The sequence below is a fragment of the Ochotona curzoniae genome, unplaced genomic scaffold, assembly GCF_017591425.1.
Source record: "Ochotona curzoniae isolate NIBS_2020 unplaced genomic scaffold, NIBS_Ocur_1.0 contig_3190, whole genome shotgun sequence".
Taxonomy (NCBI): Eukaryota; Metazoa; Chordata; class Mammalia; order Lagomorpha; family Ochotonidae; genus Ochotona; species Ochotona curzoniae.
In genome coordinates, this window is record NW_024465751.1 from 12,712,985 (window position 1) to 12,725,595 (window position 12,611).

At 36.5% G+C, this 12,611-nt stretch overlaps 1 protein-coding gene across 1 annotated transcript in view; it reads right to left on the bottom strand.

The window, feature by feature from the left end:
• Window positions 1-8,216: 8,216 nt before the first annotated feature.
• The window catches only part of COLEC10 (collectin subfamily member 10), a 33,662-nt gene continuing 29,267 nt past the window's right edge, over window positions 8,217-12,611 (bottom strand). Inside the window, exons 4-6 of the mRNA XM_040979462.1 lie at window positions 12,106-12,159; window positions 10,669-10,764; window positions 8,217-8,666 (exon numbers count right to left, since the gene is read on the bottom strand). Coding sequence (XP_040835396.1) covers window positions 8,275-8,666; window positions 10,669-10,764; window positions 12,106-12,159 — 542 coding nt within the window. The 3' untranslated portion in view covers window positions 8,217-8,274. The remainder of the gene's footprint in view (window positions 8,667-10,668; window positions 10,765-12,105; window positions 12,160-12,611) is intronic.

Here is a 12,611-nt window from a genome sequence, read left to right on the forward strand (position 1 = left end):
ACCACCCATGAAAAGCACTTAAAAGGACTTAGGTGGGAAATATGTAAGAATTATGATGTAGGTTTGGGTGACGCAGGATTGCAAAGTTGATGGCACAGACGATTTCAAGTATTGGAGACTAATATTTAGATGCACTTGGAAAGATTTGCTGAGTACTATTGTTGAGGGTAGCCTACATTGTTTCCAACAAGGCCTTTTGAAGAAGAGGTTTGCTCTTATAATGTACTTCTTATGTTATACGAAATTACAACCTTTTTTTTATGAAGCAAAGCTAAATTTTATTAAAGGTATTCTTCACTAACCATAAAATGTAATGGCCGATAGTTTTTGTCAGTTTTGTCTTTTTCACCTGAAATGGTCAGTGTCCCCTTTATCACTGTTATTGGTATTGCCCATAAACAACAAAGACCTAATCCTCACTGTACCTACATTAGGGCCTCAGGATACAAGAATGAACCCACAACAAAATGTCAGTCTCCTACAGGGCTGGGAGATACTCTGGTTGAAGCATGATGGACTTGGGAAGATTCACGATGGACACAGATTGTGAACCTGGAAGGGAGTACAGAGTGGAGGGAAGGAGAGAGGAGAGGAGAGAGGAGAGAGCCCAGTGCCAATTAAATTAAATTATATCAATGAAATTGCAATCTAGTTCGACAGAAGGGAAATTCTCAGATGCATTACTAGATAGTAACACTCTTGATTAATCCATATAATATCCATGAGTTTTATTTTGTTGGCTCTTGAATTCACCCCTGATTTCTTCAGTCTAGATCTAGCACAGCTTTAGCATATAAATTAGATGGTAAGAACTGTCCAGTAGATTATGAAAGAGGAAAGAGGAGACAAACAAAGAGAACACTGCACTCCTCCCATGTTAGAGAAGGCTAATGATAAACTTGGCTGCATGGAGGGTAGGGGAGAAGCCAAAGACTTATTGATTTCATTACATTAACAAGGGTAAAAGGGGAATTAATTTAGAAAGAAAGTGGATCAGAAGCAAATTCCTCATTATGGTCTTAGAATGGTTGAAAAGGGCAAGTTTAGCAATGAGGCAGAACATTTAAAAATTAGATGCAGAGCAAAGAGCTAAAGCTTGCATCTTCTTGGGGGAAAAATTAGAAGATCAATGGGACAGTGCATGGGAGTTGCTGATCACCCATGGGATGGGGCATGTCCTAAAACGACATTCTTTCCTGGACATCTTGAAGGAAGATGTAATTGGCCAAACCAGAGATTCTGAGGAAAGCCTTAGGAACACTGGGATACAGAATTTAATCATGTGCAACAAATTTCAAGTATTTAATACCCCGGAATTTAGCAAGTTCAGTGGGTTATCATGGGTTTTTCTGTTATCTGTCATTGAACTGAGGATGATACATACCTTTCTCTACCACAACCAGCCCTTTCAGCTTACTTCTTCTATAGGAATTTGATATCTGAGAAGGAAACTATGCAATTATATCTGCTTTCTTAAAGTATCAATTTGCCTGGTTTTGGTGAATTGAGGTGGATTTAATTGATCATCAGGTGAAATACTTCATTCGACCAAAGACCTAACCAGAGAACCTTTAAAATAAGCAGCCGTTAGCTCCATAAATTAAAAAGGGTGGATTACTTCTAGTCATCATGGTACCAAACATATGAAATTGATTTTTTTGCTGTTGGTTACTGAGCATTAAAAAAGGTTGTCTAGAATGAAGAAACTAAGGAGCTATAATCCCAACAGATCAGTGCTAACTGAACTTCCTCAGAGCACTATAATGTTCACCAACAAGTGTGGCTGGTATTTCCCAGGAATTAATAGACCAGAAATAATTTGGTAAATACAAGGATGCAAATATGAAAATTATTTAGGACTAATTGCAAGCAATTTTACAGTGAAGATGTCAGTGAAAAGGAATTTTTCATTCCAGGGCTCAGATATCAAATGCATTCTGTCCACTTGCAAGTGATGGCTTAGTTGTGATGACACATCCACTGATGCATGCTGCACTTAACATTATAAATATACTCTTGCTGTTTCACAGAAGCATAAATGGATAAGGCTGTACACAGAGAGATCTTGATTTTCCTAAAATATAAGGAGTTTGTAACAAAAATACCTTTTACAAAGAAGTTATTACGTAATGCCTCACCCTATATCCAATATGACAAAACATCTGGGCAAAAAAATTCCCAGATGTTGTCTGTTTTGCATTTTTCAAAGGCCAAGATAAAAACATATACAATCTCCATGTCCTACCATCTTTCAAGAAATAAAATCTTGCTATTTAGGTGTCTTTAGAGTTAATAATCCCAGAGGATGTATTTTCAAGCTTATTGAGAAATCTCCCTTTTTGAATATTTCATTTTAATATCTGAAATGTATTTTTGAGCATATCAGCACATCTACTGCTATTCAAAGACAGAGGCCAATAGCTTTCTGTTCTTGTTCATTTTGTCCTTTATGTTTAAGGTCTTGAAGGGCCAGAATGATGTCCCTGTTGTGTGTTTGGGATATCTGTGATGCATAACAATGCCAGGAAAATAGTTCTTTCTCAGTCTTAGCATTTATTCCTCTGAAGAATCAGACTCAATAAAATCAAATGTGAGCTCACATAAAATGGTAGATTGAGAAAATACTTTTAAGACATAAAATTTTTGGAAGGTACTCTCTGTAAATTAATTGATTGTGATCTCTGTTTATTTGGGAATAACAACGATCTACTACAGTTCTACAATTTCATAGTGCATAGAAAATCGTTTTTTTTTTTTTTAATGTATTTGAGAGTTACAGTGTAAAGATGGAGGGACACAAAGACAGATGGATTAGTTGGAGAGAGAGGGAGAGTGTGAGAGGCAGTCAGTATCTTTTGTGTTTCATTTCCCAAATTTCCACCATGGTCAGGTTCATGAAATTGGGATATGGGAAATTATCTTGTCTTCCTCGTGGATGGTGAGGCATCATCGCTGCCTCCTGGAGTACATAGGAAGCTGTATCAGGAGCTGGAAAAAAAACTCAGACCTTCCAATATGGATGCCTGTGCTCTAATCAGTGTCTTCATGACTTGTCTAAATGTCCACCCCTCTTTGTTTTCTAAAGTGAAAAGCATCTAGGTCAGAGGGTCAAATAACTTTAAAGTTGCCGTGATGCACAATAATCCGTATTAACTGTGGGCACCAATATGGTGATTAATTTGTGTATTCACATTTTAGCAAATCTTGTTGTAAAATGTATCCCTCTCTTCTTTCTTATTCCTCCTTATTTCATTATGGGAGTGAGAATCTATAGCAAAGCTGATTTTCACTATGAGGTTCAGGTTATCAGGAGAAACAAAAAGGAGGCAATGTAATGTTGACTATTTGTCATGTACAACAAGAAGGATCTAGACTATCTTATGAGGAAATGGTGTGGGTGAGTATACACAATGATAAGGGAACTTGTTCACATAGAAATGAGTCAGCCAAAATAGGTGTGTTGATGAATTTAAATAGATGTGTCAAAGTTACTTTTCAAGAAAAGGTGGTGACTTCCGCAAATTCTTTTTGGGTCCAATTTATTTCACTATATATTTGAGGAGCTAGGATGTTGAAACTCTGCATAGTTATAAAATTGCAATAGGCTTGTGTAATTCTGACAATGAAGTCACTGTTATGCCTGAGTGTCATAGCTGGATGTAGAATGAAGTGAGTTATGTCCATGACAGTAGAAATCAGATCTGTTTCTCCCATTGGGTGCACATTCATCAACACAGCATTGTGTAAAACATTGGATACTCCACAAACATTTTGAAGAGTGGATGCATTCAACCATTCATTCATTTAAGCCACACCCTTCCTTATTTTTCTCCACGTAGACTTTGTGCCTTTGAACTCTGATATTGACTTCATTTTCCCACCAGCACTGGGACAGCTAATCAGAATGCCTTCTAGGGAGAATTTGCAATCATCCGTCTGTTGTTTCCTCTTCTAGTGTGCAATGCTGCCCAACACATGTTCTCTCATAATGAACACATTGTGTATGATTGAGGTGGTCCACTTGATTTTGATTGCCACTTTTACTCTACACATGTATCTCTTTTGTATCACCAACAGAGTTGGAATCCTGGGTATGAGTGACACACATTTAGATTTTTGAGAAAGGGGTGGTGCTGGATCTGTACCTTGTGACCAGTGCCATGGTGAGCACATGTTTTCTGTCCCTATTTTGTGTTTCCTTAGGAGCCTCTGAGTGATGCCTAAGCTTGTCTCAGGGCTAGATCTGAAAGCAATTAACATCAAAAGGCAAAAGAGAAAGATGGGTGAGAATCAGAAGTTTATTTTAATACACTATGGAAAGGTCTTTAAAAAGTTCATGGAAATGTGTTATATGTAAAACAATGCAGAGATTTGAAATTTTTCACTAAAAAGCTTTTAATATTAAAGAAAAAAAATTTGAGTAGGCTTATCAAGTTATCAAAATCACTCAAATACTGTCTGTATGAGTCTATTAAGGGGAGAAAAAAATGAAGTTCTACATTCATAAAAAAACATACTGTGTGTGTTATCTTAGGACCATGGTTTGTTACTTTTTTTTGAGATGTATTTATTTTTGTTGAAAAGACAGATTTACAGGCAGAAGGAGACAAAAAGAAAGATCTTGCATTCTCTGATTCACTCCCCAAGTGACTGCACTCAACAGATAATGATGGTTAATTTTCATTGCAGCCATGCAATGTGTCTAGCTGCTACTGTGCTCAATACTTCATTACATTACCTCTTTTAATTGTTACAACATACTTACAGGAATAAACTGTAGAGATTAGGGAAACAAGGCTTACAGCCCATAAAATATTCCTCTAGTGTGTGGCTTGTTGATGGCACCATGACAGTGGAAATCAGGTAGTCTGGAGAACAGGCACAGATGTTGAATTCTTGAGTAACATTGTCAAATGGAATCACACTATGACTTTCTTATCAGTAATAACACCTGCAAAACTTCTATCTCAGTCTGTTGATGATGCTACTTAATTTATTTACTTCTCCTGTTTTACAGGTATCTTATGGTCTCAAAACATGTAATCCAGACAGCTATGGTTAGAGAACGGGTTGACAAGAAATACAGGGCAAAATACATTCTGTTTAAATTCCAGCAGTGTTTTTATGGTGAGCTGTACAAAGTTCAATAAATAGTATTATATCTTTCTCCACCCAGGGTGTATGTACATTTTTCTACTGTGTTTGGACAATGACTCTAGAAATAAAATATTTCTTCCTGCATGGTTAGAGAATGGGTTGACAAGAAATGAGAAGAAGCTTTAGAAAAGGATGTGTTTTGAGGATGTGAAAAAGTTTTCATTTTTCTTCACTTGGAACAGTTGTGGTTCTTTCTTGTAAGGAACGTGTCTCTGTATAAATTCAACATTTTAAGAATGAAAATTGTTTAAATGTGAATTATTTTATGAACTTCTTCAGTGGGAAAATAACTACCTACTCAGTTCTAATTCAGGCAAACGTTGGTTTTCATATTCCCAATTTCTACATATCTGTTGTTGTCTGCATATTGTAATGAGGTTATTCTAACTCACTTTGACCACACTTACATCATTATGTAGATGTTTGTAATTTAAAATATAAACCAGTAAACACAGAATTATTAAGGTGTTTCAAAATCCCTGCTATCTCTCCTGATTAACCCACATTTTTCCCTTAGAAATGAGAACAGAGAGAGAGAGGGAGCGAGAGAGATTTAAGCCTTTGCTATTCACAAGGACAATGTGGATGTACTTCAGTTCAATTTAACACTCATGGACAGATGTTGGAGAGAACACTTGGTTGGCAAATTAGTTGGTTTCGGTAAATTGCTTAGCTTGTGTCTGTCTCCGTAACTTTGGATTATGGTAGTAAAAATGCTTTCTTATTGGTCAGAGTTTGTAGGAATAAAGTGAAAAATAATATGCAGAGACATGTTATAAATCATAAAGTACTTCATAAATGTTGTTTTCACTGCAGATCTAATTGTGTGGTGATTTTGAAATCTCTTCCAGGCAATTTTGCAGGAAAGAAAAATGTTCTTTGAAGTTCTTTCATCTTCTCTTGGGAGCATCCAGAGAAAAGATGAGTCATTGAGAGAACTGGTGTTCTTATGATAATATTTAAAATAGAAATAATACTACCATCTAAAATACATATACAAGGAATGCATAATCAAGGGAAGGGTATTTGAACACATCATGGATCACACTGAGTTTCCTGTAGCCAATGTTCACGACCTGTTAGTATCTTCCTCTCCTACTATCCCCCTTTAAAAATTTCCCAATATCTCTAGGTGTTCTCATTCTTTGTCATCTTGGCTGACCTTCTACCAAGGATATTATCCTTGATCTTGTATACTATTGTGTCATTTTTATTAAAACTGCCTTTCCTTCGCAATATCCTTTGCCATATTCTCAAAAGAAGCTACAGAGCTAGTTTGGAAATCTGATAAATGTCACGCAACTTACAGATTGCTATGTTGAGCTGAATTAAATAAGGCATTAATGGAAAATCTTGAATTTGATGTCATCATATTCTAATTACATTCTTCAGAACGTTTCCCCAGAAGTGAGAAATGGAAACAGCACAATTTTAGCTAGCAGATTCTATGTGATTTTGAATTTGGGTTAAACATTGATTAGTTGCCAACATTTAAAAATATAAAGATATAGAAAAACAGCTTTCTGACTTCCCTTCACATATCAAGATAAAAAAAGAAAAGATATGTACCAACAATGAATCTTCTGTGGCAAAGATAGCAGTGACTGGGGAGCAGCCAATTTCTTTAGAAGGGCAAACTGTTATCAGTACACAACCGTTCTATCTCATTCGTTTATGAAATCTGGCTCGGTCCTACAGGATCTGAGCTCAAGACCCTTCTTGAACCCACAGAAATAACACAGAAATAAATCCCATCTCATAAGCAGTAAGTCGTGAGTGAGATCAAGGACAGATGGTTTAAGATGAACTAATGTTGTTGATCTGCTTCTTTTATTTCATGAATTATTTTGCCAGCATTTTAAACAAGCCAAATCATATGTCACAAATCATAACTGAGGCATCAGTTTTGTTTAACTGTTTACTTTTAAATTCCAAGCCAAAGCACTTTGAGGTTTGATCTATAGTTCAAGGTAGGATTTTACCACATGAGTAAAAACATGCATTCTAGACATGGTCTAAACTTCACACTTGACACATTCCTGGGATGTTTGAGCATTACAGATGCCATTTCTGACTCAGTTCTTAAAATATTAATTTCCAGAGACTGAAAGACTTCCTATTATGTGCTAATATGAGTGATATTTTGGTGGCAAGGGTATGCTTAGATTTTGATGCAAGATATTTGGGATCCTTGAATCTTCTGAAGTTTTCTGAAGGATTTACAAATCCCTTCTCCTTCCACCCCATGCTTAAGGGCAGTAAAGGTGATAGAGTTAAGTTTATGACAAAAAAGAAAAATAAAGCCATATTAATAGCTAGGCAAATTCAATAGAACTGCAATACATATTTTGGAAAAATGAATACTATCTATTGTTTTAGATTTCAAGAGTCTTCCTTTTGACTAATTTAATCATTGATATCTTATGTCCTGACATAATGGAGTAGGCATATAGAAAGGGGTCAGAAGTACCTGCTTGATATAGTTTGAAAATCTAGATCAGAAGCCTAAAAAGATTCCTTACATTTCCACATGGTCTAGAATAGGTCACTAAGCTGGAAGATACTCTTATGGAGATTCAAGGTTAAAATTATTCCACATCTATGTAAATAAGGGAGACTTCTAAGGATGACCTGGTTGTGGTGGATGGGTACTCAAAGAATTAGGGGTGTTGAGTTCATAGCTAAGTAATATTTTGACATTACTCAGAGAAGGCCTTCCTATACATTTGGCTCTGAGCAAAGGCAGATTAGCCTAATCATGACCAATCAACCTAATCATTATCAGAACGCTGCACAGTCACACTCATTGGGCAGGACTCTAGGGAGAACTGGAGGCATATATTCCAAGAGAATCTGTAATTTGACTTGTAGACCAACACTCCCTATGTGATTAATAATCCAAATACTCTCAGGACACGTGTAACCCAGTAAATTATTGGATCAATGAGAAACCATACATGAAAGCGATAACATTGTCATAAGACAGCATAGCGATGCAGATCCCAAAATGCAGTTTAGCATTTCCTTTTGAGTCAGAATGACTTCAGTGTTAACTAGGGGGATAAATAACTGCAGTGACAGTCACTGGGACATAACAAATGTGTGGTATAGGGGAAGTCACTTTTTGTTCTTGAGAAACTCACAGACAAAATACATGGTCAGATGACACTCCGTGTCATTCCACCTGCCTGAGCTCAGCATTTCGACGCAGTCCTCATGGCCATAGGGGTCACTGGGCTCCCCCTCTTTCCAGTTGCTGTAGTTCTGCAGGGGAGTATTGTCCGTGAACACATACTGCCCCTCCTTTTCAAGGTCATTTACCCCAATGAACACTCGGAAGAAGCCACTCTTGGCGACATAATCAGCAATAAGTGTGTTGGCAGCTTCATCTTTGGGCATGGCTAGCATGCCGCCCCGGATTCTGCAGTGCGTCAATGACTCCCTGTAGTTCTTCTCTTCCTGCACGATGTAATAAAATTTCTCTTCAGTTTCCCTAATCCCTGCTATGACTGCAGGGAGGAAAAGAAGTGTCATTACATATCTCAAAGAGAGAGAAAACAAGTACACATATAAAATTGCCTGACTGAAACTCATTGATTCAGCATTCAGGAACTATTCCACAGGGTCATATTGTGAAGTAATCATCAGTTTAGTTTTTCCACCCCTATTCTAGTCGGCAAATGAAAACTGAAATTCTACCAGTTGTCCTCACTTTCCTTCCTCATCCATTTCCTACACATCTTTCCTGACAAGGCTCATCACTGGCACAACTGCCCTGTTTAACCCATTTCGATTTCCCCAATGTAGTCTAGACATTAGCCATATATACAGCTTCACAGCATGTCCTTGACCCTCCACTCCTCTCATGCCTGAAAAAAATCTGCTTGTTGCATCTCCACCTGTGAAAGTTCGACTCATCTATTAAACTGCAAAGGAAAACTATGTCCGGTAAGAACTCTCTCCCAATACCCTTGCGTGGCTATGGTCCTCGTGGGCTCTTCCTCGTGTTTTCATTGCTGTGTTTGTTTCCTGCATATGCATTTAGCATATTATGTTTTTTTTTTCAATCTCTCTGCTTTGTATTTCTCCAAATTGACTGTAAAAAAATCTGAGGACAATGATCAAATCTTTGATACTTCTCAGCCTCAATAGTTAGAATAATTCAAGGCATGGCTAATGTTTATTGAAAAGATAACAGTAATGACAAAAAAGTTTGTCCATTTTGGGAAAAAATGCCTGTGTCAGGAACATGTTCATTGGTTGAACTTTCTCATAATTTATGTAGGAAGTGAGGGAATCTAAATTATCAAGGAAGCTTGGGGTAGAACAAAGGAGGAAAAATCATCTCTTATAATACAGCATATGTTGGGGGAATCTTCAAAAGACTGTGGAAATGAATATTATGTATTATTCCACAGCAAACTTCCCTTCTGACTTGTTTTTCATAAATTTCTTCAAGTCATTTGATAGGTTTTGCTTTACAGATACTTCTAAAGTTTAAGGTCTGTAGTTTAAATTTGCAAAAAAAAAATCTGTATCTAGTACAATGTCAAGAAATATTTTATATTATATATTATGTTATGCCTTGGGCACTAGTATAATCATGATAGTCTCAGACATATCAGAAAAAGAATCTTTAGTAAGGCAAAAGCAGAACTGTAAACATTGTGGTTAGCTAAGTCAAGCATTTTCTGTGCTCTAGTATTACCAGGTAGGATAAACTCAGGACAACATTTGTGTACTTTAAACAACACACTGAAAACACTTATGAATTACAAAAAACTAAAGTCCAGCAAAAGAAATAAGTTGTGATATGATGACAATAGGTCGTTCATCAGTGCTTTCTCAGAATGAAAAACTCAGGCCCACCTCTGTTAAGGACCTTACTGCTAACTATTATGGGAAAAGGTCAAGGGATAAGAAAAATGGTATGAGACCTTACTAAACTTAAGGAAACAATAATACTTGGACTAGTTTTTGCTGCGGATGATGGATTTAGAGAAACTCATATTCAGATTCTGAGTACAGGGCTTATTAAGTCCAGATCTTGGGGCAAGGTGCATTCTTTGAGCTTCCCTTTCATTATAGGACCTACATTAACACAACCGCAGCAGAACTCAGTGAGACAATGCTGGTAACTGTGCACTGTTGCAAGGACTCAAGGAACCACCTTTTTTGAGATGGCAGTTACATCTGACTCTTGCACTCTGTGTTTGTTCTTAAGGCACAGTTTATCAAATTTTACCCATTTTTCCCTTCTCTACTAGTATCCTTTTCTAATCAATGGTAATGTTTATATATACATATATATATCTCATACATATGATGTTTGAGTACACTGTGGACTTGAAGCATTCTGGAATCTGAATGGATCCAGGTGACCTTAAAGTAGAAACACCATCTCAGTTTTTGCTTGTTCAAAAGTATTTCCTGCTAAGAGCATAGAATTGCAAAGCCAAAAAGAATTGCGTCAATAGATACATAGCACAAAACAGAAGACAATGTGTTCACCGTTTTTGACGAACTTCATAGATGTCTTGAGCCGAGCAACACTAATATCCAATTGTCCAACAACTTTCCGATATCTTCCACAGTCACACACAGTACCTTTTAAGGGATGAAAACTTTGAATTCCTGTTGAAGTTCATGCAGTGCAAAGAACATGTTCTTTCTAATGTTGACTATCTTTTTCCAGTCTGACTCTCTTTCTGTGTGAATGGCTATACTTTGAAACTTTTATTTAAAGCATGATTTGCAATTTCTGTCAAGTTCTGGAATTTTAGAAGTGTTCATCTTACCTGTTTCCAATGAGTTAAGAGACAGTTCTAAACGACATCTTGAAAAAGAAGACATATGACAAGCCAAGGCACTCACCCTGGGAACCATTTGGCATTTTTGTTGAACACAGAATTTGCCTGTCCTATCTCAGAATAAAATTTTCACAGCTTCCTTAAAACATATTTTCAACCAGTTCTCTTTAGCTGTTGCATTATTCAGTAGCTCACACAACTCTCCCAAGATAGGAGGAACTTATCAAAATTCAATCAGATGTTATTTCTGATTATTCATTTCAAGGAGATTTTTGCATGTTTCAAAGATGAATTTCAGATCCACGTAAATTTATAGGTCCCATTTACAATTGGAAAAGCCAGTTTCTCAGTTGGTGGATCAACTTGGACTTTAAGTTGTCATCCTTTCCCTTTTGCTCATCTGTGTTCTCAACTACCTAATACTGTGGCAGAGAAGAAATTGTAAAGAAAAGGATAAGAACATTCATGTTTTTCATCTAATGTCTGACTTATATAAACATTTCAATTTCTTAGTAGGAAAGTAAAAGTAATTTTATTAGTAGTAAAAGAAAAACATCTGTGACTTTATTCATGTTTATAGCTAAATGCAAGGAGTGTCAAATAGTTCTTAGAACTAACGCTTATTGTATTTCTGTGGACACAAAAAACTGAAATTTCCCAAGGACAATCTCCCTTCTTCCCTGAATTAAACTCTAGAAATAAACTCTTTTCCATGCTTATAGAGAATCTCCCTAACTGTGGAGAACATATTTTGTAACTGTCAAGCCTTTGTGATACAGGCAAGTCTGCTGCTGGCGAGCGGATAACTGCCAGCTGGGTGAATTGCTAGTGGAATGAAAGGTCCAGCAGAATTTCCTCTTAGTCGAGAAAGAGAGCCACCTCTCAGAAAGAGAGTCTCAACTGTCTCTCACCATCGGCATGCCTGGGATGGAATGTGCTTGGTGAAAAGAGTGAGCGAAGAGAGAGTAAGAGTGAAGAGAGGAAAGCTTCATTCTTCCCTTTTCGTTGTCCGAAGGAATAGAGGGTGAAGCACATTGCATATTTCCGCTTTTGTTTTTTTCTCCTTAAAATGCATTGTTTTTTTTGATGAATGGGGAGATGATTCTATAGACAAAAGAATGAAAGGAGCATATCTTACCTGCCTTGCCTTTTCCTCCGGGAATCCCAAGCAAACCCTTTTCCCCTTTCTCACCTGAATGAGAACAGCATCAACCACAAAACATTAGTAAATTAAAAGGTGAAATTTTCAAGCAGAAATTATCCTCATTTACGGGGAAGTCATTTTTCAAATTTTATTAGCGATATCTTCAAATAATATCTTTTAGTTTTACATAAATAATTTGAGTGGACTACATGGGCACATCTAATCAAACAAGTCATAAGTTTTTAGAATCAATGTAAATTCCAGTGGCAAGAAAAAGCAACACTTGAATTTGTGTTACTCATTCCACCTACTTACCTACCTCTCCCCATATAGAATATATATTTATATATATTTACATATAATATATATACTATATTTCATATATATATATCTGGACGAAACTAATGACATTCTTAGCATGTTTTTAATTTTAAAAATAACACTGTTTTGCAAACTTGGATCGACTTGGTTATCAAATTGCAGTGCCTGCGTACTTATTA